The 27788-nt window shown below is 37.1% G+C and overlaps 6 protein-coding genes across 6 annotated transcripts; 3 read left to right on the top strand and 3 right to left on the bottom strand.

Annotated features, from left to right (window-relative positions):
* Window positions 1–76: 76 nt before the first annotated feature.
* LOC306712375 (thiosulfate:glutathione sulfurtransferase) lies at window positions 77–2630 on the bottom strand. The gene is made up of 4 exons (XM_079181624.1): window positions 2449–2630; window positions 1826–1957; window positions 1574–1736; window positions 77–1187 (listed from the first exon to the last, which is right to left on the bottom strand). Exons 1-4 carry the CDS (start codon window positions 2627–2629, stop codon window positions 1133–1135), a joined length of 531 nt encoding a protein of 176 aa, XP_079037750.1. The 5' UTR covers window position 2630; the 3' UTR covers window positions 77–1132.
* Window positions 2631–4904: 2274 nt separating this feature from the next.
* LOC306712109 (cystatin-B-like) lies at window positions 4905–6660 on the top strand. The gene is made up of 3 exons (XM_079181218.1): window positions 4905–5060; window positions 5163–5264; window positions 5836–6660. Exons 1-3 carry the CDS (start codon window positions 4917–4919, stop codon window positions 5962–5964), a joined length of 375 nt encoding a protein of 124 aa, XP_079037344.1. The 5' UTR covers window positions 4905–4916; the 3' UTR covers window positions 5965–6660.
* A 33-nt stretch (window positions 6661–6693) lies between these two features.
* LOC306711931 (cystatin-A5-like) lies at window positions 6694–8315 on the bottom strand. The gene is made up of 3 exons (XM_079181016.1): window positions 8195–8315; window positions 8004–8105; window positions 6694–7839 (listed from the first exon to the last, which is right to left on the bottom strand). The coding sequence occupies exons 1-3, from the start codon at window positions 8264–8266 to the stop codon at window positions 7720–7722; spliced, it is 294 nt and encodes a 97-aa protein (XP_079037142.1). The 5' UTR covers window positions 8267–8315; the 3' UTR covers window positions 6694–7719.
* A 3856-nt stretch (window positions 8316–12171) lies between these two features.
* LOC306712409 (cystatin-B-like) lies at window positions 12172–13314 on the bottom strand. Its single transcript, XM_079181680.1, has 3 exons — window positions 13148–13314; window positions 12944–13045; window positions 12172–12500 (listed from the first exon to the last, which is right to left on the bottom strand). The coding sequence occupies exons 1-3, from the start codon at window positions 13211–13213 to the stop codon at window positions 12372–12374; spliced, it is 297 nt and encodes a 98-aa protein (XP_079037806.1). The 5' UTR covers window positions 13214–13314; the 3' UTR covers window positions 12172–12371.
* Window positions 13315–19592: 6278 nt separating this feature from the next.
* Window positions 19593–20302, top strand: LOC306712253 (cystatin-A1-like). The gene is made up of 3 exons (XM_079181440.1): window positions 19593–19709; window positions 19830–19931; window positions 20175–20302. The coding sequence occupies exons 1-3, from the start codon at window positions 19638–19640 to the stop codon at window positions 20265–20267; spliced, it is 267 nt and encodes an 88-aa protein (XP_079037566.1). The 5' UTR covers window positions 19593–19637; the 3' UTR covers window positions 20268–20302.
* A 3040-nt stretch (window positions 20303–23342) lies between these two features.
* Window positions 23343–24167, top strand: LOC306712112 (cystatin-B-like). The gene is made up of 3 exons (XM_079181220.1): window positions 23343–23471; window positions 23592–23696; window positions 23942–24167. The coding sequence occupies exons 1-3, from the start codon at window positions 23403–23405 to the stop codon at window positions 24065–24067; spliced, it is 300 nt and encodes a 99-aa protein (XP_079037346.1). The 5' UTR covers window positions 23343–23402; the 3' UTR covers window positions 24068–24167.
* Window positions 24168–27788: the final 3621 nt, after the last annotated feature.

Genomic DNA, 27788 nt, shown 5'->3' with positions numbered 1-27788 from the left:
ATGGTTGCAGAGAATCAATTTAAGTATATACCCCCCCCCCCCCCCCCCACATACACACAAACATTACTGTTGATGTGTTGCAAATAGCCTGGATGACAGAGGATAGGATGGAGGGTGAAGGTGAAGTGGGATCTGCTTTCCCTCTGATTTACGGATCTAAAATGGACCTTGTGCAAATGGGGCCCCTGACAGCTGCTCACAGAGCTGTCGCTCACAGGATCCATATCTGTCTGGACCAATACCTTTGTGGAGGTCAGGCTCACGGGGGCATATGCTACAATAATCATTAAGGACAGCGGTGGGAATAATGGAAATAGAAATGTCCCGAGTTGGTTGAAATGCTGCTGCCATCTATTGGTCAAGAGATAGAAGTGCTTCTATCCCACATTCAAACTCTGAGGCTGTGTCCCAAATCCAAACTATAGTATAATACTCAAAGCAGGGTTTGAGTAAGAAAACTAGAATTTTGAGTGTGTAGTTGACAGACACCATTCTCCCAAAATGCACAAATGAAATGGAGGATCTGGTTAGGTTCATCATGCACATAGCTGAGGTTTGCAAAGTTTAAATTAGCCTGATAAGAATGAGCCCAGTCTCTTCCACACAGTGAAGCATACAGCTTATTAATTAATGCTGGTATAAGATCAGTATTTGATATCAGCTGATACACAAAGCCCACACATCAAGACTGAAAAAGTCAGATCAGTGCATCCCTTATTTTTAAGATGCTCACTACAAAAAGAGTAAACTATGACAATTACTGCAAAACTATTTAAAAAATAAAATAAAATAAAATTGCGTGTAGTGCGGACTTGGAGCAAACTGCAGGTCTACAAATATATACAAAGACATGTTGAAATGTTGAAATGATTCAATCAAACACTTTTATGAATCACAGAATAAAAAGGTTCGAAAGCAACATGCTAAATCTTAAAGAAAGTGTCGAATGAGCAGCTAAAAAATGTAACAAGGTAAAGAAGTTAAATCTTTAAAGTAGTATTTCTTTACCTATAAAGTAACAGTTAATATGAATAAAATACGTAACTTCAAGAGTAACTGGCATCTCTCGTTCATACTCTGTAGTTTTATATTAGCTGTATTTAGGAAGTGAAGCACAGAGTTCGGCCCAGGTTCATTTTCCTTCTTTCTCTGCCCACTCACTGTACCCTCCTTTGTAATGTCTCGCCCTAAGAAAAGAAGCACAAAGAGAAGAGCTTATAGTCTCATCACTGCAGTTTTCTACTAAAATTCATCCAGCATTCAACAAACCAAAGCAGTGCTTTAGGACATTGTATTCTAGGCGCGCCACCAGGACGGATTAATAATGAAATAATAGATTAAAGTTGCCATTTATACAGTAGTGCTGCATACAGTAGATTCGCTACAGCACGGTATGTGGTTTAGCAGGGTCTATATCCTCTAACAGGACTGAAATCTGAGACTTAAACAGGGGAGTCACTTTTATTTATTTGCTCTTCAGGTAATAACTGTCACCTTTGACCTTTAATGGGTCATAGTACTTGGACTACTGCATGTTTCACGCGTGTATACAGATGCATCCGCTGTTATTTACCTGCTAAATCCCAGCCGACGGGCGATATCCAGCGCTTTGGAGCTCCTGTTGCCACTTTTGCAATGAAACACGATGTTGTCGTCGTCGTTCCCAGGAGCCTTCACTTCAAATATCTGCTGAAAGTGTTCAGGGGACAGCTTCAGAGACTCCTCCAGGTTCCCCACTGATATTCAAAACACACAAACAATATGAGAGTATAAACATATAGAAAACCACTCTTTTCCCCCCATTTTGTACAGTACCAACACTTACGTGGGACGTTAACGGCGTCTGGAATGCGTCCAGCCAGGTATTCATCAGGATTTCTCACATCAAACAGCTGAATGTCTCGGCTGGACAGCATTGTCTTCAGCTGTGAGTAGGTCACCACTGAAGCTGAGGGGGCTACATAAAAGATTACACTTTAGTATGAGGTTAAAAATCCACCTTTTGCCGATTGACTCCTTTTAACTGAGGCCTGTAACTATTAACTAAAAACCTTTAAACTTACCATCCACTGTTTAAACAGTAAGCCTGACTTGTGTGAATTTAGCTGTGGTGCTGTTTGGTCAATGCTGAGAGGATAAACTAGTCATTTTCCCTACTGACAGACCATTGTTGTCCATTTGAAACAAAAATGCCAATCAACCACACTCTGTGTCTCATACAATCACGTGAAAAACACAAGATACACACTGCAGTCCATTCAGTGGGACAATGCTGTTAGTATAGCACAGTTTAAAAAGCGCCATTTCACCACTACAATTGAAATATTTTGATATCCAACCCAGGAGATTAAGACACACAGGCACGTGGGCCAACTGGGACATTGCAGGGATATTAAGGTGACCCCTGTTGGACACAGCCAAAGTGTAGGCCAAGGAAATGAATTTTACCGCTTTCGGATGTCTCTCCGCATTTAGGACTTGAGGTTGTAAAAGCCCGTAAAACTGAGCCAAAGGTCGGGTAGGACCTGCCTCTCACTTCCGCCACAGTCTGGCAGAAACCTCGAGACAGAACATAAGACCACATAGTGAGGACCAGCGCGACGTGCAGTGTGCTGCGAAGTGAAAGCATATTCTTCTTCTTTTTGAGGTTTATTGGCGGTTGGCAAACAATGAGTTGGTGCATTACCGCTACCTACTGGACTGGACTGTGGAGCCGTAGATCGAAAGGATTCTTTTTTTTTAATTCTCTATTATTCTTGTTGCTCTTAGGTAATTAATTAGGATATTGTGTATTCCTAAATGCCTTTCCCAACAGATTCCCCAATGTAATATTATGTTTTCCATTGATACACAATTCACTGTTTTTGAATACAGAACAGTTGTCTCCCTGTGTCACAGCAGTCTCACTATTTCTGCCAGGTTTTGCGCATATTGTCCTTTTCCACTCCGAGCGCTTCAGTTTTACAGTTTTGTGATCTTCCCAAACTGACTTCCCAGTCCTCCCAGTTGGTCAGTGGAAACAGCTCTCCCACCCTGGAGATATTTCTGCTGCACAAATCATGTGTATTAATCTGCATTTCTCAGATCTTTGCTTTTGTTTACTTGAGAAAGACTCTCTACGAGACTCCAGCCTGCACAACAAACATCCTTCCATTACTTTGAGATTGGATGCACACAGACACCCAACTTTCCTGAATGATTGATAAGACCAAGAGTCCATACTAACAGCTTTCCATGCGCATAATTACATTTAGGTATAATGTACACTATAGTTTAGTAATTCGCATGTAAAACTGGTTGATATTCTGAATCCAGAGAATCCGTTGTTTTGGGAGTCTTTATTGGCGTCAGTAGGAACCGATTCAACTCTAAAGCCTAAAGACAATACAAATAAAATTTGAAGCCGATTTTATTCGATTTTTCACAGGTGGATCCACTAATCCTGACAGATGAAAATCAGGAGTCAGATGTTTGTCCCTTTTGTCCAGCAGATGTCCTCGTTGGGTTATACATTTGCTTGTTTTTGTGTCATTCCCCCTTTATTTATTTACCTGTATGCTTGAGGATGACGTAGATTGTGGGATTTTATGCACAGTTGACAGTAAGATTTAATCAATTCCTGTAAAATTCACAAGCAGTATACTTGTGTCATTTAAATTATCCCCACCTTTGATAAATCAATACTTATAATCCAATACTATTATATGCATTATAATGAAATAATAATACTTTTACTTTTGGTACTTGCATTATAGTTTAGAATTCTCGAGTCTTTTTGTTGATACATAAGCTTCAAGTTTTCAGAGTTGTGTGCTTAGTTCCGTTTTGTGCGTGAATGGAGAAAAACTGTAATACAGCATTAAAGCATACAGCAGTATTACAGACTGTGTCACAACAGACACCCAGTCTGTAATACTGCAAATAAATAAATATTGCAATACTTTGATCAGTGGACAATAGGTCAATCACCATCAGTGACTTAATAGACATTAGATGAAAATCTTAGATATTATTAGTTTAAGTATACAGTAAACGATGTACTACTGTGATTTGAAAGCTTTGAATACTGTAATCTTTGGTTGAATACAGCATTTTACTGGGAAATAGTACACAGTACGTTTCTGCTCACAAACACAGTACATTAATGTGGAATATACTGTGTATATTTTGATACTAATACATTTGTACTTTTAATTAAGTACAATTTTGAGTTACTTGGTTACTTTCCAAAACTGCAAAAAGCTGGAGGAAAATGAAGTGAATAGAAAAATAAATAGAGGATGAATCATCACCTCTGGCCTCAAAAGAAGAACTAACTCTTTCATGGACACTTTAGAAACACGAAACATCACAAAACACACAAAACCTGTTCAGTGAAGGTGTGGAAAGTTTCTTAAATCATAGCTTGACTACAGAGAGGGTTCTAATCCTGATGCAGCTTAGTCTACTCTTTGTTTTGGGGAGCTTTGTATCTGCTGCACAGCTGACTGCTAAAAGAGGAAATACAAAAAAAAGAGAGACACGTTCATGGAAATGCTTAGTTAGTAAAAGACTCATCTTTGTTTTTCTTGTCACTTCCCACTAATGGTTTGAACCAAACAGTGATCTGAAAGCATCCAAACACAGCGACGCCTCAGACTAAACCACATGCTCTACAAAGACGGAAGAGGAAGAGATATATTTAAAAAATGTGTTTTAAGAACATTCCTTTCTGATACATTAAACGATTAACATAAAAACATCTAATATTATATTTAACATTTTAACCAATATAGAGACGTTATTTGTTATTTTAGTCGGGTTGTAACATCGTTTAGAAAGCAACTCCCCCCTACGCTGATGGTATGACCCATGATACATATGACTGAGAGTCATCCCGAACGCGAGTCATTCTGAACGCCTCAGACAAGAAAGCCATGGATGTCTACAACAGAACAAACGTCAGGTTTTCTTTAGTCTTTTTGCTAATTCTCGCCACTAAAACTGTCACAATGGTGATGGTTGGAGGGACTGGCCCGGAACGTCTTGCTACGGATGAAATTCAGCAGATCTGTGACAGCGTAAGTAGAAACTAAAAGTATTATTGACTTTCTTTCCTCTGAACACAGTAAACGGGGCCTGCGTGTCATTTGTAATGTTGCTGTAATCTCATTGTTATTCAGGTGAAGGTCGCTGCAGAGGAAAAAGCAGGGAAATCCTATGAAGTGTTCAAAGCCAAGAGCTACACGTCTCAGGTAGTGGCCGGGACCAACTACTTCATCAAGGTAACAATAAGATACGAGACAAAACTAAACAATCAGTGACTATCAACGACTTTTATTTTGTAGTGACAATTGAAGTGACATTTGAAGCAGTTATAGTCAATCAGAAAAAAGTTACAAGATGCAGAAAAAAAGACTGCTGGAGAATTTTACCTTTAACCTAATGAATGCTGAGAAGTAGACTATATTCTAACAAGTTGACTGAGATAAGATCAATTATTCAGTCACTACTGAACTCATGTGTTCTGGGAGGGATAACTGACAACCTAATTACACAGATAATAATGAAAGAAGGGTTCATTCCAAATAACTGATTATGATCTACATTGCAAAAGGAGTCTGGTTTAAATAAAGTGGAGTGAACTCCATTGTTGATGACTTATGTTACTAAGTCCCAACAACGTGTAACCATTATTTAAGCCAAAGAATATAAGGTGAGGTTGACTGTGTGGACTTGCATTCTTCAGGTGGACATAAACAAGACGTCCACTAAATGCTTACATTGCTCCATGTCGGCTAGATGTATAATTAAGGAACCAGAAACTTCTGAAACTTTACTTTTACTTCCTTGCAGGTCCATGTGGGAGGAGACGATTTTGTTCACCTCCGTGTTTGGAAAAAGCTCCCCCATACTGGAGGAGGGCTAGAGTTGTCTAATATGCAGCAATCCAAGAGCCACGAGGACCCTGTTGAATACTTCTAGAGGATCTTAAACCAAACAGCTTGCAGGTTGCCGTCTCATTATAATCAGTTATGATCCAATTATCCTGGCTCAGTATATAAAACAATGCTTATGGAGTTTCCACTCCTAACATGTTACAACATGCTGTGTCGTACTGTAGATCAGTGGTTCTCAAATGGGGGTACGTGAAGGCACTCCAGGGGGTACGTGAGATTTAAAAAATGTATATTTAAAATTAGCATCCATTCAAAAATCTTTGAAAAATAGTTATTTAATAAATATTCAATAAAATATAAGTGTAAGTTCATAAACTGAATTTTATATTCAGTAGGCTATTCAATGTCATTATCCTAAACAATACAATCTTCAGTGTTGACAGTTTAATACATCAGACACTTTTCTTTCAACCAAAAATGCTTTGCGCTGGTTAGGCGGTACTTGGTAGTAGTCTGACTGCAGTTTGAGCCGGTTTTCACATAATGAAGTGTGTGTGTGTGTGTGTGTGTGTGTGTGTGTGTGTGTGTGTGTGTGTGTGTGTGTGTGTGTGTGTGTGTGTGTGTGTGTGTGTGTGTGTGTGTGTGTGTGTGTGTGTGTGTGTGTGTGTGCACGCGCGTAAATGAATCTAATTCATAAACTATCTGAACACTATAGTTTCATGTTAAGTATTGTATAATATAACTGTACTGTGAAATGATTGGACGGATTTATAATAAAATAATTTAATTTCTAGTTTTGTCATTTCATTTATTAATTGCCATCAAGAGGTTAAAACATAAATACAAGCCCTGATATTCTTGAATTCCAAAGCAAACATTTTTAGGTGTGGGGCCGTGATATCAAAGGTGGAGACGGGGAGTCAGACCAAATCCTGAGAGGGACCGGAGAGAAATGTTGAAACTCTTTGTCAACAAACCACACTTGTTACTTCAAATCACACTGCAGCTGTTCTAAACCACATTAGGTTGTGTGTCAGCGGTATTTGCTAATCCCTGGAAGTTGGGATGCTCCTACCAAAGTTCTCCTTCGCAAGATGTAAATGAAGTATAAAAAAACAACTGTGGACATAAATATTTAGAACATACAGTTGATTAAAGTCGGCTCATTTGATTATTTTCCTTGTGGAAATTGTTGAATTCATCCAACGTCCACCAGTTTAAAAACAGGAAAAGGAGGAATAAGTCAAATCTGATTCTAGAAGGTTGTGTCATTCAGATGCAGGGAGAGCTTTGAAACATTTCTTTTTCAAACATTATTTAGTTTAATTATTTATTTGCCACAGTCGGAAAGATGCATTTAACTCCTCTGAATTCTGAATTTTCACTTGCTTTATACTTCAAATTAAACAGTAAATCCAGAACAAAATGCAGACCAGAGAGTTTTAAAGAAAGAGTATTTTTAATTGTCCAAAAGAATTACCGTGAAATGTTTTCAAATGGTGGTCGAATTCAAATTAAGACATTTTAGTAAATCAGCATTTACTTAAAAAGATCTCTCCACAGTTTGGCATTTTTAGGTTTTTCTTTCTTAGCTTTTCACTTGTATTTCACTACAGACAATTTAGCCTTATAGGTTAGTGTACTTTTCCATTTAAATTAGATCCTCTCCACAGCTTGTTGTTCTAGATTGTTTGCTAGCCAACAACACTCCCTTCCAACGATGAATATCCTCTATGTGTTAATACATTGTCAATGAAACACTGCCTGTAGCATTATTGTAAAGGAATATTATTGTATAGAATTATGTCAGGATGAAGTAGAGGAAGGCTGTGTGATCACATTAGAAAGGTACGAGGCAGTCGTCTTTGCAATGGTCCTCCTGTACGTCAACAGTCACGATCTGGGACTCAGCATTTTGGAGAAGTTTCAGATGAAGATAACTGCATCCTCCCACATGAACCTGCAGGGAAGAGAGGAACATATAAATGAATATATTAATCTTGATCTTGTGTCTTTTACCATAAGGGAAGAACTCACCTGGGTGTGGCAATTAATTCAGAGTGTGTGTGTGTGTGTGTGTGCATGTATCTATCTATCATCATACATTTGATCACTATTAGTTACCTTGATGAGGAAGGAGGCTGCAGCCGCAACCTGACTCCTGTATTTAACTGCTATGAATTCCTCATAACACCTCTTTGTCTTTTCCTCTACTTGGGGCTTCACCTGCGCATGAATTAATCAAAATGTGATGCAAATAACCAGAGAGAGTTACATGTGTAGGTTGTAAAGAATAGAAATAGATTGAAGCTCACCTGATCACAAATCTTCTGAGTTTCCTCAATGGCATCCATTGTCTCGCTCCATCCTTCAGATATGTCAGCCATTGTCACAAGGTCCGTTGAAGTTAACAGAGAAGTCAACTGTCTGCTTGTATGTTCGTCAAGTGTTCATTTTCAGCTGGTTATCAGATGTATTTATACTGTGTAACCACCTCTCGATACAGACTGAAAGGTGGCTCTAATACATGACTGTTAAGGTGGAGCGACATGTGTGGTTAGTGTTGTTCATCTTTATGAATTACTCCCCAACTCCAGCTGTGGCACTTCCCACAAATTGAATGTTCAAATTGTGTAATTCAAACTCTCTGTTTCCACTGCCCTCTAGTGACTTGAGGGTTTAATGAAACAGTTTGACATTTTGGGAAATATGTTTTTTCAATTTCTTGCCAAGAGTTAGATGAAAATCTCAAATGTGTCTGTTTAATATTGATACTAATATACAGACGATCTAGTTTGGCTAAAATATCCACCTACGCAGTGACTTCCTGTATTAAAGTGTTGTCGTAACCAATGACAGTAAATTAAGAAATCATCCGTCACATGACACATGAATTTCTAAAAGAATGAAAATGTTGTGTTTTTTTTTATTATAATAATTCTAATCAAACCAGCTGAGACGTTCGGCAAAGGCCAGTGACGGTTAATTGTGTTCATTTTTTATAAAGTTATGTTAACTAACTGTGGAATTTGACGTTTTTGCAAACAATAGATGTACAATTCAGGTAAACCTTTTTATAATGTACAGAATTTCAGGGCAAAGTTCACACCCCAGATTAGAAGCTGTGCCTCAATTTGGGTGATGCATTTTTTTAAAGTTGCAGGCAGGTCACCTTTACGTCTACAATATTGTACAAATTACCAAAGAAATCTAAGTTTGACATCTTCTTGAGATGAACAGAGGGTGGCTCGGAATAAAAGAAGAAAAGATGGTATCATCTGCTGGTAAATGTTCTGTTTTATAAATTTATGTCAATCTTGATAATATTACTGGGTTAAAATATAATTTGGCTGTGCTGTAAATTGTACCATTTTTAATTATAATACATTACTTTATGTTTTCAGCCAGGAACAGACAAAGTTAAGTCAAAATATGACTTGGAAAAAATAATGCATCGTCTCATGGCCATAACCAGCAGGTCACCGAGGTCCTGACCAATGTAATTATTGCCTTTAAAAGAAAAAACACTGTCTCCCTGCATCTGAATGACACAATCTTCTAGAATCAGATTTGATTTATTCCACCTTTTCCTGTTTTTAAACTGGTGGACGTTGGATGAATTCAACAATTTCCACAAGGAAAATAATCAAATGAGCCGACTTTAATCAACTGTATGTTCTAAATATTTATGTCCACAGTTGTTTTTTTATATTTCATTTACATCTTGTGAAGAACTTTGGAGCATCCCAACTTTGCGTGTCCATTTATTTTTCCCTTTTATAGTTTCAGTACACTTTTATTTAAACCACAGAAATAAGACAGAAATCATTATTTCCTCCGATAAGTCATTCATCAGTATCCTACAGGGTAAAAACAGATCATGTGAACACTTCATAGAACAGGAAGAACAAGAAAATGTTTCACATTTGACCTTCACCAGCAACTTTATCATGAGTTTTTAGATTAAAATCATAAACGCTGTGACAAAGGACTGCAGGACCAATTGTCAAATATCTTATCTCTTCATTTAATTTGTTAATTGGAACAAAAATCACGCAGCATGTGATTAACAAAGAGGAACAGTAGTCACAAGACGATAACCGGGACGTGACCATGTGAAGTCCAGGGATTAGCAAATACCGCTGACACACAACCTAATGTGGTTTAGAACAGCTGCAGTGTGATTTGAAGTAACAAGTGTGGTTTGTTAAACAAGAGTTTCAACATTTCTCTCCGGTCCCTCTCAGGATTTGGTCTGACTTGGTCTCACTCCACGTCGCCACCTTTTACTTACAGCGAAGTGTGTTTCACTCCCACACCTAAAAAATGTTGTTTTATCATCCATTCTTTAGAAGGGAGTGGAATTCAAGAATATCAGGGCTTGTATTTATGTTTTAACCTCTTGAAATCCATTTTTTTTCTTAAATGTATCCTTACAGGGGTAATGTAACCTTTAGGGGAATGGTCGATTGTATTTTCGAAAACAAATTGTTAGATTTGTTGAAATTCTCTTGACATCTCGACGGCAATGAGTAAATGAAATGACAAAACTAGAAATTAAATTATTTCATTATAAATCTGTCCAATGATTTCACAGTACAGTTATATTATACAATACTTAACATGAAACTATAGTGTTCAGATAGTTTATGAATTAATTTGATTAATTTATTTATATACTGATTACAGATTATATCATTAAGTGACTGAATGGCTGCACCATTCCAATGAATGTAAATAATTAAAATGGCTTGTGCTTAATTGTATTTTCCCAAATCCACCCGAGACATTTGGAAATCTCATTTGATCAAAGTCGCAGAGACAGTTATGTGAGAGCGCCTGAGTGCACTATAATAATGTGACTGTATGTTTACCTGTGTGTTGAGAGTCTGTGCTGCTTAGTAATCACACACGTGAACGGCGGTTAAAGAGGTTGATAGATTTAACTTTAAAACACATTTAGGAATAGATGGCTTCAAATTATGTCACTGAAAATAGTAAATCATTGAAAAAAGTAATTAATTTGTTAGTGTATCAGTAATTACTGTGTGGATTGAAACTTCATGAAATATTTCAAGAAATATGATGAAATTCAAGAGTATTTATGTAATTTTGTAATGTTAGTACCATTAAAAATCAAGCCATCAAGTTCCTGGTTCACCTCCAGCGCAGTGATTCATGAACGTGTACTTAGTTTACACAATGTGTTTTTGTTCAAACAAGATGAGGGAATCTATAGACGGCACGTGACTCATTCAAGTGTGTTTAAGGTTGGGTGAGCTTCACGGCTCAGTGTCTTTGCGAAAGTCTTTTATTTATGGTACAATTTTTACTTTTAGTCTTTTTCACCACGTTTGGAGCCTTAAAAGTTTATAAATGTATTTTTGAATGTTACTTCTGGTGTACAAAAAGGAAATTCATTATTTAAAAAAAATACAAGTACTGAATACTTTTTATTTTAAGCTGTTGACCATGAATGAAAAAGCAATACAAATCTAGTATGTCACTTTTTTACTACGGAAGGTTTGTGTGCTATAAACCTACAGCACCCCACCTTCTATTCTAAGTCACAAATATGTTACACTTCTGGTTTTAAGGCAGATATCGAGACCCCACACCCTGAAAAATGTTGTCTCACACTTCATTGACATTTTGAAGGGATTTGAATTCTGGGATTCAGGAGCATCAGGGCTTGAATTCATGTTTTAACCTCTTAAAGTCCATTTTTCTCCTTGTAATGTATCCTATAGTGACCTTTAGGTTGTAATGCTGTATGATGACAGCATCACATATATTGTGGATCAGCTTGTTCCAGATCTTCACTGAAGTTGTTTGTCTACTTCCAGTCAAATGTAAATTACTAAACTGCATCACACATGCTCAATGTCCCGACAGATATGAACTATTATACAATACTTAACATGATAAACATTGAACTAGTGTTCAGATTGTTTATGATTCAGTATGAATAGAATGTTTCTACCACTATCCAGTGACTGAATTGCTGCACCATTGCAGCAAATAGACAGAATTTAAAAGTCTGGTGCATTGTAATATTACACATTTTCCCAAATGCTGACTGCTTTGTTATATTGTAACAGACTGCCGCTTCAGGAGGGACTTTGTCCCTTCGACACTAAACCCAGTTGTGAATTGACTTCCATTTGTCTTTATTGCTTCTTGTCCAACCGGTTTTCTTCACTCGTCTGCCAGCTGAAGACGCACACGTCCTGTCCTGCAGCTGTTTCACAAATCAAATACCACAGAAAGAGTAGCAACACCTCACAACAAATCTGATTCATTTATTCTTTAATGTTGTACAAAAGTTACATTTCTACATGCTCTTTACATCATGATCTACAGTATGACACAGCATGTTGTAACATGTTAGGAATGGAAACTGCATAAGCATTGTTTTATATACTGAGCCAGGATAATGTGATCATAACTGATTATAATGAGACTGCAAGCTGGGTTTGGTTTAGGACCCTTTTAGAAGTATTCAACAGGGTCCGCGTGGCTCTTGGAGTGCTGCATAGCGGACAACTCTAGCCCTCCTCCAGTATGGGGGAGCTTTTTCCAAACACGGAGGTGAACATGATCGTCTCCTCCCACATGGACCTGCAAGGAAGTAAAAAGTAAAGTTTCAGGAGATTTTGGTTACTTAATCATACATCTACCGACATGGAGCAACGTAAGCATTTAGTGAACGTCTTGTTTATGTCCACCCAGAAAGCAAGAACCAGACTCCTTTTGCAATGTAGATCATAATCAGTTATATTGAATGAACCCTTCTTTCATTATTATCTGTGTAATTAGGTTGTCAGTTATCCCTCCCAGAACACATGAGTTCAGTAGTGACTGAATAATTGATCTTATCTCAGTCACCTTGTTACAATATAGTCTACTTCAGCATGCATTACATTAAGGTTAAAGTTCTCCAGCAGTCCCTCTTTTTTCTGATTGACTACAACCGCTTCAAATGTCACTTGATCTTGTTACTACAAAATAAAAGTCTTTGATAGTCACTGATTGTTTAGTTTTGTCTCGTATTTTATTGTTACCTTGATGAAGTAGTTGGTCCCGGCCACTACCTGAGACGTGTAGCTCTTGGCTTTGAACACTTCATAGGATTTCCCTGCTTTTTCCTCTGCAGCGACCTTCACCTGAATAACAATGAGATTACAGCAACATTAAAAATGACACGCAGGCCCCGTTTACTGTGTTCAGAGGAAAGAAAGTCAATAATACTTTTAGTTTCTACTTACGCTGTCACAGATCTGCTGAATTTCCTCCGTAGCATCAACTGCCGGGCGAGTCCCTCCACACATCATTGTGACAGTTTTAGTGGCGAGAATTAGCAAAAAGACGAAAGTAAACCTGACGTTTGTTCTGTTTTATACATCTGTGGGTTTGTGTCCGCGAGGCGTTCAAGATGAGTCACACAGTCATATGACTCTGTATCATGGGTCATACCATCAGCGTAGGGGGGAGTTGCTTTCTAAACGATGTTACAACCCGACTAAAATAACAAATAACGTCTCTATATTGGTTAAAATGTTAAATATAATCTTAGATGTTTTTATGTTAATCGTTTAATGTATCAGAAAGGAATGTTCTTAAAACACATTTTTTAAATATATCTCTTCCTCTTCCGTCTTTGTAGAGCATGTGGTTTAGTCTGAGGCGTCGCTGTGTTTGGATGCTTTCAGATCACTGTTTGGTTCAAACCATTAGTGGGAAGTGACAAGAAAAACAAAGATGAGTCTTTTACTAACTAAGCATTTCCATGAACGTGTCTCTCTTTTTTTTGTATTTCCTCTTTTAGCAGTCAGCTGTGCAGCAGATACAAAGCTCCCCAAAACAAAGAGTAGACTAAGCTGCATCAGGATTAGAACCCTCTCTGTAGTCAAGCTATGATTTAAGAAAACTTTCCACACCTTCACTGAACAGGTTTCGTTTGTTTTTGTGATGTTTCGTGTTTCTAAAGTGTCCATGAAAGAGTTACAGTTCTTCTTTTGAGGCCAGAGGTGATGATTCATCCTCTATTTATTTTTCTATTCACTTCATTTTCCTCCAGCTTTTTGCAGTTTTGGAAAGTAACCAAGTAACTCAAAATTGTACTTAATTAAAAGTACAAATGTATTAGCATCAAAATATACACAGTATATTCCACATTCATTTACTGTGTTTGTGAGCAGAAACGTACTGTGTGATATTTCCCTAGTACATCGTTTACTGTATACTTAAAGTAATAATATCAAAGATGTTCATCTAATTTCTATTAAGTCACTGATGGTGATTTTTTAATTAAGGTGATATTCTTACCTAAAAAAATCTACATGTAGTATTTTTATTAAAATGGCTCAAGCAATACATTGGGTTTCTTCATCACAGTCATGTGAGGTTACAGCTTCACTCCCAGAACTCAGAGCCACCTTCCAGTCTATGTCCAGGGTGGTTACACAGTATAAATACATCTGATAACCAGCTGAACATGAACACACGAGACAGAAATAAAAAGAAAGCATTAAAAAAATCTCTATTTTTTGATTCTTATATGAAGTATTTGTCAGATTTCCAAAGTAGAAATCATCTTGGCTGGAAGAAATGGTTATAAAAACATTTGAAAAGGTGAATAAATCTCATTAGTTTACACAAACTTTAACAGAGACATAGATTTTGATCTTTCTCATATTGTGTGTTCTGATCACACAAACCAGGAAACACTGTCCCACCGTGTGTTAGATGACAGGTGTCCTGATGATCATTCTTCTGAGATTAAATGAAAAGAGTAGTGAGTGTCAAGAATCTAACCAAACAAGAAAATACACTGAAACTAATGACCAACTTTCCTGAATCAAACAATAAAGAATAACAACGTTACGCGTCTACAGACTGCCAGCAGCTCTGTGAGGCTTTACTGAGGCACAGTGGTGCTTTGAGCTCAATGCTAACAAGCTCACATTGTTAAGATTCATTATCTGGGAACCATGAAAGTCTGTACACAATTAACTGCCAATTCAGCTGACAGTTTAGACATTTAAAATATTTCAAGAATTTAAGACGGAGTGGATTAAATTGTACCACTTCATTGCAGGTAGACAATTTCGCAAAAGACTCACAAATGATTTAAATCACAGACAAAACATTGCTTTAAAACATTTCATTGTCTTTAAAAAGAAAAATTAAAAAACACACTCTTTTTGTACAATGTTTCTCATTAAAGAACACACAAATGACTGCTGCACAGCTGTGGTAATGCAAAGCAACAGACACAATGGAATACAAGTGTGTTGGAGAAGAGGTCTGGATGGTCTGCAGCCTGCAGTCAGGACTCAGCAGCAGGTCGTAGTTTCAGCTCCAGTCTGGATTCAAACCTCGAGTGAAGCAGCTCCTCTCATCAGACGGAGCTTCACTTCACCTTCAGAGGCGTGTAGTGGATTCTGCACCTTTCACTGAAAACCTAAACACGGCAAATCAGGGATAAGTAACTCAAATAGTAGAAATAGAAATAGTGACGGAGCATTTAGGTGTGATTATAGGACATTACTGTTAATAGTGAGCCTACCTTCAGACTTCTATCATTGACAACGTCTTCAACATTCAGCTCTGAATGCATAAAATGTAACTGCAAACTTAAAGTGCGTTACTTAATATATATTTTCAAACATATTTTGTGAAAGATTGTTAATATAACGCTTAAAAAGGGTCAGTTGAGCTAAATTGGAAAAACAAAAACATTCTCTCATTGACAACTATTTAGCCATGAAGATAGTTGTATAGATGAGACAGCAGGACAGATTATTTGTCACAGTTTTGAGATACACGTCTGAGATTTCTGTCCCCACAAATAAAAGCAGCAGAAGCCAAAATATTCAACTTTTAGTCTACTATGGGTCAAATATTTCCCATATAGAAATTTGATAGCATATTTCATTAGATCCCCCTCTGCCTCCTAAATGCCCACTTCTTTTAAAACACACCAGAGATATGCCTTCTAATAAACATGGTTTATTCTCTATAGAGTGGTGCAGGAATGAGTCCTAAAACCCAGACATTTGTTGGACTTTATGTCTGAAATAAGGTATATGGTTGACACAAGCTTAAGAGATTTGAACTTTTTTTAGATATAGAATATATAAATACTCATGTTCAAGCTTTCAAATGTTATAAAAAAAAGTATCTTGCCAACAAGTTGCTATATGGAACTACAAAACATCACACGAGTAGTCGCCTCCACAGCCTTACAGTGTATATTCATGCTCATGTGGCCATGATGTAGTTCGTTTATACACTCAAAAAAAGGATATTGGCTGGCTGTTACATTTACTATAGTGAAACATGTATTTCGAACGAAATGCATTCATGTTTCCAATGTGAACGTGATTCAGTCATGTAGGATTTGCATGAACTTCAAAAACGTAACATTTATTAGATCCATTCATGTTGCGATAAACTGAGACAATCGAGTATCTAGGGATGAAAATATAAGTCTGTGTTAAGGTTTGTGTAAACTAAAGAGATTTATTTACCTTTTTTTAATTCATTTGTTACCATTTCTTCAAGATTTTGTCTGATTTTTGAAATGCTCAAGGGCCTCTCAGTGGTGGTAATGAGGGAGGGGCAGGGCATTCATCCTGCTGGTACCAGATGCATAAAGAGAAGGCTGGTTCGGGTATTGAAGACAATAAAAGCCCACTTCTATACCTTTAGGTCACCACTGCTCAAAGGCAGGAATAGAAAGATATCTATTTTACTGTTACGTAAAAGAAAATACTCTCATCCACTGTTTTTTTATTTTTGTTATTATTATTATAATTATTATTTTGTCATGAAAAGTGAATAACAGCTTAAAAGACTGAGTTTAAATCTCAGAGGAGAGGAAGTTTCTGCTATAAGAAACTAAATTCAGGTAGAAAAAAAGAGTCAAAATACAGTTTTTAACTGATGTTGTTCCACAGGGTCTATCTGTGGTGTGTTTTCTAAGCCTTGTGATTGTGTCGACTACTTCTAAAGAATTTCATCATAATTGCTGAATGACGGTGATTTGGCATCGATCAGTTATTTGAGGCCAATCTCAAAGACAAGCCTGTGCCTGAAACCATCTTGTTGTGGTGTTGTGAGAGTCTCTCAGTGAACTTTGAGGGACTTTCAGAGTAAATAATACAGATTGAACAATGTCTTTAAACTGCTGCTACTGCCCAAAGACGTTCCAATATATATATATATATATATATACACGTCAATATTACCAGTATTAAGATGTATGATTGAGGTTCATTGGAGATATTGCTTCTCTCATTTCTGCATTTGAGATTCATACTCTTGGATTGAAACTCAACCTCTAAATTCCTGCCAAAACAAGCACAAAAGCTTCCTTCTCCCACGGCTCATGTGTGTTTTTTGTCTCTATTTACTCGTTTTCCAGCTCAATAAAATGTTGCAGCTGGACAATCTGGATGAATCTAAATATTTTCATATTTAAATCATGTCTTTTAGGTGAACCAGTCAAACCTTCCTTGTACAATGGGAGACATGGGTAATACATATGTTTTAAATAGACGTCAAATGCCACACGAATGCGATAATCTAAGTTCCAACAAATGTTGTTGGTTATTGACTCACACTAAACACTCAAAGTTAAGTTTCTATAGAGTCTGAAGCAAACACTCTTCACATGCAAAGTTGTCTTCATTGAAAAGCAGAATAAAGTGACACAGAGCTTTAAAATGAAATCATTCATTAACAGTGTTGAAAACGGATCCTTCCTCTGGAATGACCTTCCTGCTCACATCAAACAGTTGAGGCCTTTAAATCCTGATTTAAAACTAATCTTTTGGTCCTAATCTTCAGTTATTTGCTGAATCTTTGATTACTTCAGGCCTCTTATTTGTTAACATTATGCTTCCAGCAGGTCAGTCGTTGTGCAATCATTACCTGTAGAAGTCATATTTCTTTTTCTACTTACTGTGTCAAAACACATAAAACACACCTTGGTTCCCTTTCATTTCGTTCTCACACTCTGAATTTGTGCCACAACAAGACTTCAGGCTATCTTGGTCCAGGGCCAGTGACGTTTGGCTCTCAGTCCTTGTGTTTGTTTGCTTCTTCCTATCTGTGTGAATGGCTTGTTCTGTGCAGTCACACCTGCTTTGAGAAAGTTAGCAACTGTGCTTTGAAGAAAGGAAAAGACCTGGGGCCTGCTTGTTCAGCAAAAAGCCTGATTTGAGTTCAAGATAACACCGTGCTCCAGGAGAAGCTAAGTCGCACCTCAGTGTGACTTGTGTGACTTTACAGCCACACTGAACTAGAAATGCTTCGTCTTTGTAATAGAGTATCTCTGGCGCTCCTGACGGCTCTTTTAAAGGCCCAGTTTCTGAATCAGGCTGTGTGAATTTGTCAATGGTTGAGTTTTTTCATACTTTCAAGGTATCAATTTAGCACCTAGACCTGCTTTATAATGAAAAAATGGAAATCTCACTTTCTACAATATGGGACCAACTTAAGAAAACTTTCAATGTCACAAATAAATTCCTGCAAGTCAAAAACTTTCAAATATTGCAGCTGTTGACTATTAAAACCATTAAACAAACCGACTCAAATCATCAGTTGTCCTTTTGTACCAACATTTATTTTATTGTCGCCTTGTTTTTATTGAATGTGAACAGGAAATAAATGACAAATACTTCATGGTCAGAGCAGATTCTTTGTCACATTTTCCCAACATATTAGTTTTACCTTTAGTTTCTACTTTAACAAATCTACAAGTAGTACATTTATTTAAATTCAAAGTGTTTAATTAATGGAAAACCTTGATTCACTGAGACAAAAGATGCCACTGTGGAAACTCAGACCATTTGTGATCAGGTAAGCGTCAATATACCTTCATTCCTCACACTCAACCCTCTGGTCTGCATTTCAGTCTGGATTTACATCACGTTTAATTCATTCAGACGCAGGTGAAGCATCAAAAGGAGGAAAAGACAGACAAGAACTATCAGGAATTACAGAAGTCAGGTTGTGGAGGAAGAAAACTTCCTCATCAAAGCAACAAATATTGTGATATTTGAAAACAAAAAATGTAAAGCCTCAGATGTGTGTATGATATACAGGTTGAATGAATATTTTTTCTGACATCCAGTTGAATGTAATAACCTTCTCATGTTGTGAGTTCTCTCTTTTCCATTGACTGATCAAAGTGATCAAACAACCTTTTTCAACAGTGAAATACTTAAAGGAAGCGATCTCATATTACAACGCTCTGCTTCTTCATCCTGAAAGGATTTGACATGATTTTGAATGTATTAACATATAGAAATAAAGGTATTTGGTGTTGGGAAGCAGCAAGTTGAATGCACAACCTTCTATATATCTCGATATATAGAAGGTTCTGTTAGTAGAATATCTGGAGTCTCATATGAATACTCTGCTCCTTCATCTCAGAATTATTAGTACTCTATGATTGCTCAAGATTCATTGTTACATTTTTTAATGTGATATTTTTACCTCAATATATCTACATGTCGTATACTTTTTTAAATGGCTCAAGCAATACACTGTGTTTCTTCATCACAGTCATGTGAGGTTACAGCTTCACTGTAGCTCCACCCAGAACTTCATCAGAGCCACCTTCCAGTCTGTATCCAGGGTGGTTACACAGTATAAATACATCTGATAACCAGCTGAACATGAACACACGAGACACGTAAAAGCAGACAGTTGACTTCTCTGTCAACTTCAACGGACCTTCTGACAATGGATCAATTACCTGGAGGATGGAGTAAGACAATGCCTGCCACTAAGGACATTCAGAAGATTTGTGATCAGGTAAGATTCAATCTACCTTCATTCTTCACCACAAACCACACTCAACTCTCTGAGTGTTTCTAAACCCTGGTTTATATTTCAGTCTGGATTTACATCACATTTCAATTCATTCATACGCAGATGAAGGGCCAAGTGGAGAAAAAGACAGTGGCGAACTATCGGGAATTCAAAGCAGTTGAATACAGGGATCAGTTGGTGGAAGGAAAAAACTACCTCATCAAGGTAAATAATATTGTGATGTTTGAAAAATAAAAGCCTCAGATGTGTGTCTTTGTATGATATAGAGGTTGATTTAACATTATTTGTGACATCCAGTTGAATCTGATATGTCAAATTCATGGCAGGACAGTAAACACCAGTTAAACCATTAACACACCTCTGATGGTAGAAGGTCCTCAGGGTTCAGCAACACAAGATCAAATATATTCTTTCAGATGTCCAAAGTTCCTCTCTTTTTTCCTGCAGGTTCATGTTGGAGAGGACTACATTCATCTGAGTCTCTTCCAACCATTTCAATGTAATGAAGGAAAGATTGTGGTTCGTGGACTGTGGAGCTGAACAAAACCAAAGATGACCCCCTCATACCTTTTCCCTAAAATTGGCTGCATTCTCATGTCAAAGTGCTCTGCTTCTTTATCCTGAAATGATTTGACATTGATTATGAATTTATTAACACAATGAAAATATTTGGTGTTGTGAAGCAGCAAGTAGAATGCACAACCTTCTATTGAAATAATAAAGAAATCAGTAAATGAAAATCTCTATATGTGTTGTGGTTCTTTATGCAGCATTTGTCTGATATCTAAAATATATATTTTCTTGGTGGAAGAAATGGTGACGAATAGATTAAAAAAGGTAAATAAATCCCCACCCAGACCTTAACATGGAAAAAGATTATTAACCTTCTCATGTTGTGAGTTCTCTCTCTTACCTTTGACTGATCAAAATGATCAAACAACCCTTTTAAAAAGATAAATACTTACAGGAAGCGATCTCATATTACAACGCTCTGCTTCTTCATCCTGGAAGGATTTGACATGATTTTGAATGTATTAACATATAGAAATAAAGGTATTTGGTGTTGGGAAGCAGCAAGTTGAATGCACAACCTTCTATATATAAATCTATATACTTATTGGCTCTTATTTGCAACATTTTCTTTTCATTTATTCAGTCTCATTTAAAAAATAGATGTCATCTTGAAGAACTTTTAACAAATGAATTTAAAAAGGTAAATAGATCTCTTTAGCTTACACAAACCTCAACACTGACTTAGATTTTTAACTTCACTCTGATCAAATAATAATAGAAACTTGCTCATGTTGTGAGTTCTGATTACACAGACCAGGAAACACTTTCTTAGTCACTTGACAGGTGTTCTGGAGGACAAAACTAATATTTAAGACATTCTTGTGAGAACAAAAAAGTAATAGTGAGCGTTTAAAATCTAACCAAATGAGGAAATACACTGACTGAAGTCATTGTTAAAGAAGCCTTGAACCGTAGGGGTCGTTCCCTCTGGAGTGACCGGGGTACTTCTCAAGTCTCTTAATTGCATCCCCGTTTCCCTCACTTGCGTCCTTTCCTTGCGTCTTAGTCCCTCCCACCAGGGATGCATGGAGGAAACCATGCGAGGAGAGAGGAAACGAGGAAATATGTTAAGAGACATGAGACGTCCTTTCCTCAGTTGCGTCACGTGAAGCAACGTCTGTTTCTGATGACAGAGGATCAGCGGTCAGTCGGCTTTAACAGCTGGAGAGACTCTTAAGAAGTTTGTGTCTGTTCACATGATCACTGTAGTTAATAATAGTAATATTAATAACTAATAAAGACAGTAATCATCACTGTAGATGTGTTTCTCTCTGTAGCCTGTTACCTCTTTACCACACTTTTTGTTCTGTGTCCCGTTTATAAGTGTAGGTTCGATTTCTACCGAGAGAATGTGTTTGTCTTTTTATGAATTATTTGCGTCTGTACGTTTTGAAATTGTGAGTGTGACGTCATAATTAAATAACCCAGAATATGATTATGGTTTCTCTTAAATGTATATACCTCATCAAACCTGACACTCAGGAATGATCAGCCTCACATGACTGAATGAAATTATGATCAATTATGAAAAAGGTGTCTCGTCTCTCAGCTCTCTCTGACTTTAATTGTAGCCATAATAAGTTATTGAGGGAAACAATGAACATCTATTTAAACCAGATCAGAAAATTAATCAAATATAAAGCTTGAGTTTAATCTGTGATCCGTCTTCACTGTTTACATTTTGAAAGAAATCTTTATATTTGATTAGTTTTCTGATTCACCGTCTGGTTTATATGTTCATTGTAGACTGAACAACTAAAGGACCACAAACAACTTTCTTCATTTATTAGAAAGATTTGTGTTTTCATGATCTGATATTTCCCTCAATAACTTTTATTATGGAAACAATTAAAGTGAGAGAGAGCTGGAGAGACTAAACACGTTTTACATCATTTATTATCATTTCATTCAGTCACGCGAGGCTGATCATTCCTGAGTGTTTGATGAGTTATATAATTCAAGAGAAACAATAAACATATTCTGGGTTATTTAATAATGACGTCACAGTCACAATTTCAAAACTTACAGACGCAAATAAGTCATAAATAAGACGATCGCATTACGACGGTAGAAATCGATCCTATACGCTTATAAACAGAACAGTTTGTTAACAGACTACAGAGAGACAACACCTCTACATAACTGTGTGTCTTTATTAGTTATGAGTATTATTAGTTTACTATTATTAAGTACAGTGATCATGTGAATAGACACAAACTTCTCAAAAGTCTCCAGCTGTTAAAGCCGACTGACAGCTGATCCAGCTGTGATCAGCTGATCCTCTGTCATCAGAACGCAACTGAGGAAAGGACGTCTCATGTCAATTAAAATATATTTCCTCGTTTCCTCTCTCCTCGCATGGTTTCCTTGCGTCTCTCCATGCATCCCTGGTGGGAGGGACTAAGACGCAAAAAAAGGAGCCAAGTGAGGGAAACGGGGATGCAATTAAGAGACTTAGCATGTACCCTTGGGATAAGAGACTTGAGAAGTACCCACTGTTACCGTAAAGCGGTGAAAACTCTTTGCCTTTCCGGGGTCAAACACCTGACTGTGATTTCAGGACCTATATACCTGAGCCCAGGACATTAGCCTACAGCGCCACCCAATGCACACAAAGAGAAACACAGCTGTATCTACAGCACCTTATTTGGCTCTAACAGACATGTTTCCATATTTGACATAATAGGTTCTATTAGTTATATATCTGCAGTCTCATATGAATACTATGCTCCTTCATCTCAGAATTATTACACAATAAAGAGGCTATTCTGACTGCATGTGAACAGGAATTAAGTCAATTGCTCTATGACTGCTGAAGATTCTTTGTCACATTTTTTAAGGTGATATTTTTACCTAAACAAATCTACATGTAGTATACTTATTTAAATGGCTCAAGCAATACACTGTGTTTCTTCATCACAGTCATGTGAGGTTACATCTTCACTGTAGCTCCACCCAGAACTTCATCAGAGCCACCTTCCAGTCTGTATCCAGGGAGGTTACACAGTATAAATACATCTGATAACCAGCTGAACATGAACACACGAGACACGTAAAAGCAGACAGTTGACTTCTCTGTTAACTTCAACGGACCTTGTGACAATGGCTGGATCTGGAGAATGGAGTCCGACAATGGATGACACTGAGGACATTCAGAAGATTTGTGATCAGGTGAGATTCAATCTACCTTCATTCTTCACCACAAACCACACTCAACTATCTGAGTGTCTCTAAACCCTGGTTTGTATTTCAGTCTGGATTTACATCACATTTTAATTCATTCATACACAGGTGAAACCTGATGTGGATAAAATGATAGGGACGACCTATAGGGACTACAAAGCAGATAAATACAAGAATCAGATTGTGACAGGAGGACAATACTACATCATCAAGGTAAATAATATTGTGATATTTAAAAAACTAAAAATGAAAGCCTCAGAAGTGTCTTTGTATGATATACAGGTTGAATTAATATTATTTGTGACATCCAATGTAATCTGATATGTCAAATTAATGGCAGGACAGTAAACAGTTAAACTATAAACACACCTCTGATGGTAGAAGGTCCTCAGGGTTCAGCAACACAAGATCAAATATATTCTTTCAGATGTCCAATGTTCCTCTCTTTTTTCCTGCAGGTTTATGTTGGAGGAGAGGAATACATTCATCTGAGTCTCTACCGAAAACCTGATGGAGTGGTTACGCTTCGTGGTGTGCAGCAGCACAAAACCAAAGATGACCTCCTCGAACCTTTTCCCAACTGATCAAACAACCTGTTTCAACAGTTAAAATTGGCTGCATTCTCATATTGAAGTGCTCTGCTTCTTTTTTTTATCCTGACAAAATAAAATCTGTTATACCAGACTCTGCCTCCTGTGGTCTTGCGATTGAGTCCTAGTTCTTGCACTCCCATGACACAAGTTTACTTTTAGGTTTTGTTCAGTAAGATAATCTTCACAAATGATCACCACTTTCATACTTTTTGAAGCGTGAATGCATTTGGCAGAAGTAAAAATCTATCTTTAGGCTATAAACGAACTACATCATGGTGAATATACACTGTAAGGCTGTGGAGGCGGACTAGTCGGTGTGGTGTTTTGTAGTTTGCCACTTGTTAGCAACAGACTTTTTTTATAACATTTGAAAGCTTCAAAAGTCACGATAGGAGTATTTATATATTTTATATCTTAGAATAACAGTTAAAATCTCTTAAGCTTGTGTCAACCATATACCTTATTTCAGACGTCTAACTAAAAAGCCACGTTGAGAAGAGGGAAGTCCAAAAATGCGAACACATTTCTAGGTTTTAGGACTCATTCCTGCACCACTCTATAGAGAATAACACATGTTTATAAAAGGCATATCTATGGTGTGTTTTAAAAGAAGTGGGCATTTAGAGGGCAGGGGATCTAATGAAATATGCTATCAAATTTCTATATGGGTATATGACTAAAGGTTGAATATTTTGGCTTCTGCTACTTTTATTTGTGGCGACAGAAATCTGACATGTTTCTCAAAACTATGACAAATAATCTGTCTTGTTTCATCTATACAACTATCTTCATGGCTAAATAGTTGTCAATGAGAGAATATGTTTTTGTTTTTCCAATGTAGCTGAACTGACACTTTACATAGCGTTATATTAACAATCTTTCACAAAATATCATATGATTTAAAAAATTTTAAGCAACGCATTTTTCCTGCCATGTTTCCAGTTCAAGCTTATGCATTCAGAGCTGAATGTTGAAGAAGTTGTCAATGATAGAAGTCAGAAGGTAGGCTGACTATTAATAGTAATGTCCTATAATCACACCTAAATGCTCTGTCACTATTTCATAAGTTACTTATCCCTGATTTGCCGTGTTTAGGTTTTCAGTGAAAGGTGCAGAATCCACTACACGCCTCCGAAGGTGAAGTGAAGCTCCGTCTGATGAGAGGAGCTGCTTCACTCGAGGTTTGAATCCAGACTGGAGCTGAAACTACGACCTGCTGCTGAGTCCTGACTGCAGGCTGCAGACCATCCAGACCGCGCTGACCTCTTCTCCAACACACTTGTATTCCATTGTGTCTGTTGCTTTGCATTACCACAGCTGTGCAGCAGTCATTAGTGTGCTTCTTTTATGAGAGACATTGTACAAAAAGAGTGTTTGGTTTTTTTTTTTTTTTAAATAACAATAAAATGTTTTAAAACGATGTGTTGTCTGTGATTTAAATAATTCGTGAGTATTTTGAGGAACTTTTCTACCTGCAATGAAGTGGTACAGTTTAATCCACTCCGTCTTAAGTTCTTGAAATATTTTAAATGTCTAAACTGTCAGCTGAATTGGCAGTTAATTGTGTTCAGACTTTCATGGTTCCCAGATAATGAATCTTAACAATGTGAGCTTGTTAGCATTGAGCTCAAAGCACCACTGTGCCTCAGTAAAGCCTCACAGAGCTGCTTGCAGGCTGTAGATGTGTAATGTTGTTATTCTTCATTGTTTGATTCAGGAAAGTTGGTCATTAGTGTCAGTGTATTTTCTTGTTTGGTTAGATTCTTGACGCTCCCTACTCCTTTTATTTAATCTCAAGAATGTTCACCAGGACACCTGTCATCTAACACGGTGGGACAGTGTTTTCTGGTTTGTGTGATCAGAACACACAATATGAGAAAGATCAAAATCTATCTCACTGCTAAAGTTTATGTAAACTAAAGAGATTTATTCAACTTTTGACATTTTTTTATAACCATTTCTTCCAGCCAAGATGATTTCTACTTTGGAAATCAGACAAATGACTTCATATAAGAATCACAAAAAATGGAGATTTCTTTAATGTTTTCTCTTGAAGGAAGTGTATTCAACTTGCTGCTTCCCAAAACCACATATCTTTGTGTTCATACATTCAAAGTTGGGTTAGTTTATGTAAGCTCCCTTTTATAATTTCAGAAGAATGTATGAAGTATTTTTGTCCTCCAGGACACCTGTCAAGTAACTGACGAAGGTTTTTCCAGGTTTGTGTAATCAGAACTCACATGAGAAGATTAAAGATCTTTTTCTGTGTTAAAGTCTGGGAGGGGATTTATTTACCTTTTTTAATCTAATTGTCACCGTTTCTTCCAGCCAATAAAACATATATTTTAGATATCAGACAAATGCTGCATATAAGAACCACAAGACATATATGAAGATTTTTTTTAAAGGCTTTCTTTATTATTTCAATTGAAGGTTGTTCATTCAACTTGCTGCTTCCCAACACCAAATATTTGAATTGTGTTAATAAATTCAAAATCAATGTCAAATCATTTCAGGATAAAGAAGCAGAGCACTTCAATATGAGAATGCAGCCAATTTTAACTGTTGAAACAGGTTGTTTGATCAGGGAAAAGGTGGTCGTCTTTGGTTTTGTGCTGCACATCACAAAGCGTAACCACTCCATCAAGTTTTCGGTAGAGACTCAGATGAATGTAGTCCTCTCCTCCAACATAAACCTGCAGGAAAAAAGAGAGGAACATTGGACATCTGAAAGAATATATTTGATCTTGTGTTGCTGAACCCTGAGGACCTTCTACCATCAGAGGTGTGTTTATAGTTTAACTCTTTACTGTCCTGCCATTAATTTGACATATCAGATTACATTGGATGTCACAAATAATGTTAAATCAACCTGTATATCATACAAAGACACTTCTGAGGCTTTCATTTTTAGTTTTTTAAATATCACAATATTATTTACCTTGATGATGTAGTTTTGTCTTCCTGTCACAATCTGATTCCTGTATTTAACTGCTGTGAACTCCCCATAGTTCACTCCTGTCATTTTATCCACATCAGGTTTCATCTGTGTATGAATGAATTAAAATGTGATGTAAATCCAGAGTGAAATATAAACCAGAGTTTAGAGACACTGAGTTGAGTGTGGTTGGTGAAGAATGAAGGTAGATTGAATCTCACCTGAACACAAATCTTCTGAATTTCCTCAGTGGCATCCATTGTCGGACTCGGCCAATGAGACCCCAGTGATGACAAGTCACACTGAGTTGCGACTTAGCTTCTCCTGGAGCACGGTGTTATCTTGAACTCAAATCAGGCTTTTTGCTGAACAAGCAGGCCTCTGGTCTTTTCCTTTCTTCAAAGCACATGGTGACCACAAGGCTTGTCGTCACCATGTGCTCACCTATGTTGGGGTCTGACTATGTGCTGGCATATGTACAAAGAAACATTCTTTGGAATTCCCAGACAGGGAATGATTGCATTACTAGCAACAGGTACGAGGCCTGAAGTAATTTTTAAGAGAACTCAAGAGGTTTTTGAAGCCTCATGTTTAAACAAACTATCACTAGCCATGATGATTAAAATGTTAGCTGAATACAAAAAACACGAATAAAGCTGATTCTGACCCAACAAGGAAACAGTTGTTAACTCTCTCAAAGCATTCGTGACTTACACAGAACAAGCCATTCACACAGATAGGAGGAAGAAACAAACACAAGGACTGAGATCCAAA

The sequence above is a fragment of the Pholis gunnellus genome (genome assembly GCF_910591455.1).
Source record: "Pholis gunnellus genome assembly, chromosome: 20".
In the NCBI taxonomy this organism is placed as follows: Eukaryota; Metazoa; Chordata; class Actinopteri; order Perciformes; family Pholidae; genus Pholis; species Pholis gunnellus.
The sequence above is the reverse complement of the archived record's forward strand: the minus strand, read 5'-3'. Positions and strand labels throughout refer to the sequence as shown.

Excerpts from the sequence above, each read along its gene's own strand:
- LOC306712109 (XM_079181218.1), top strand. The coding sequence starts at position 4,917 with ATGGATGTCTACAACAGAACAAACGTCAGGTTTTCTTTAGTCTTTTTG. Across the intron at positions 5,061-5,162 it reads TTCAGCAGATCTGTGACAGC|GTGAAGGTCGCTGCAGAGGA; the intron begins GTAAGTAGAAAC and ends ATTGTTATTCAG. Across the intron at positions 5,265-5,835 it reads GGACCAACTACTTCATCAAG|GTCCATGTGGGAGGAGACGA; the intron begins GTAACAATAAGA and ends ACTTCCTTGCAG.
- LOC306712409 (XM_079181680.1), bottom strand. The coding sequence starts at position 13,213 with ATGATGTGTGGAGGGACTCGCCCGGCAGTTGATGCTACGGAGGAAATT. Across the intron at positions 13,046-13,147 it reads TTCAGCAGATCTGTGACAGC|GTGAAGGTCGCTGCAGAGGA; the intron begins GTAAGTAGAAAC and ends ATTGTTATTCAG. Across the intron at positions 12,501-12,943 it reads GGACCAACTACTTCATCAAG|GTCCATGTGGGAGGAGACGA; the intron begins GTAACAATAAAA and ends ACTTCCTTGCAG.
- LOC306712112 (XM_079181220.1), top strand. The coding sequence starts at position 23,403 with ATGGCTGGATCTGGAGAATGGAGTCCGACAATGGATGACACTGAGGAC. Across the intron at positions 23,472-23,591 it reads TTCAGAAGATTTGTGATCAG|GTGAAACCTGATGTGGATAA; the intron begins GTGAGATTCAAT and ends ATTCATACACAG. Across the intron at positions 23,697-23,941 it reads GACAATACTACATCATCAAG|GTTTATGTTGGAGGAGAGGA; the intron begins GTAAATAATATT and ends TTTTTCCTGCAG.
- LOC306712375 (XM_079181624.1), bottom strand. The coding sequence starts at position 2,629 with ATGCTTTCACTTCGCAGCACACTGCACGTCGCGCTGGTCCTCACTATG. Across the intron at positions 1,958-2,448 it reads CGGAGAGACATCCGAAAGCG|CCCCCTCAGCTTCAGTGGTG; the intron begins GTAAAATTCATT and ends TCTTTTATGTAG. Across the intron at positions 1,188-1,573 it reads CGTCGGCTGGGATTTAGCAG|GGCGAGACATTACAAAGGAG; the intron begins GTAAATAACAGC and ends TTCTTTTCTTAG.
- LOC306711931 (XM_079181016.1), bottom strand. The coding sequence starts at position 8,266 with ATGGCTGACATATCTGAAGGATGGAGCGAGACAATGGATGCCATTGAG. Across the intron at positions 8,106-8,194 it reads CTCAGAAGATTTGTGATCAG|GTGAAGCCCCAAGTAGAGGA; the intron begins GTGAGCTTCAAT and ends ATTCATGCGCAG. Across the intron at positions 7,840-8,003 it reads CAGCCTCCTTCCTCATCAAG|GTTCATGTGGGAGGATGCAG; the intron begins GTAACTAATAGT and ends TCTTCCCTGCAG.
- LOC306712253 (XM_079181440.1), top strand. The coding sequence starts at position 19,638 with ATGGATCAATTACCTGGAGGATGGAGTAAGACAATGCCTGCCACTAAG. Across the intron at positions 19,710-19,829 it reads TTCAGAAGATTTGTGATCAG|ATGAAGGGCCAAGTGGAGAA; the intron begins GTAAGATTCAAT and ends ATTCATACGCAG. Across the intron at positions 19,932-20,174 it reads GAAAAAACTACCTCATCAAG|GTTCATGTTGGAGAGGACTA; the intron begins GTAAATAATATT and ends TTTTTCCTGCAG.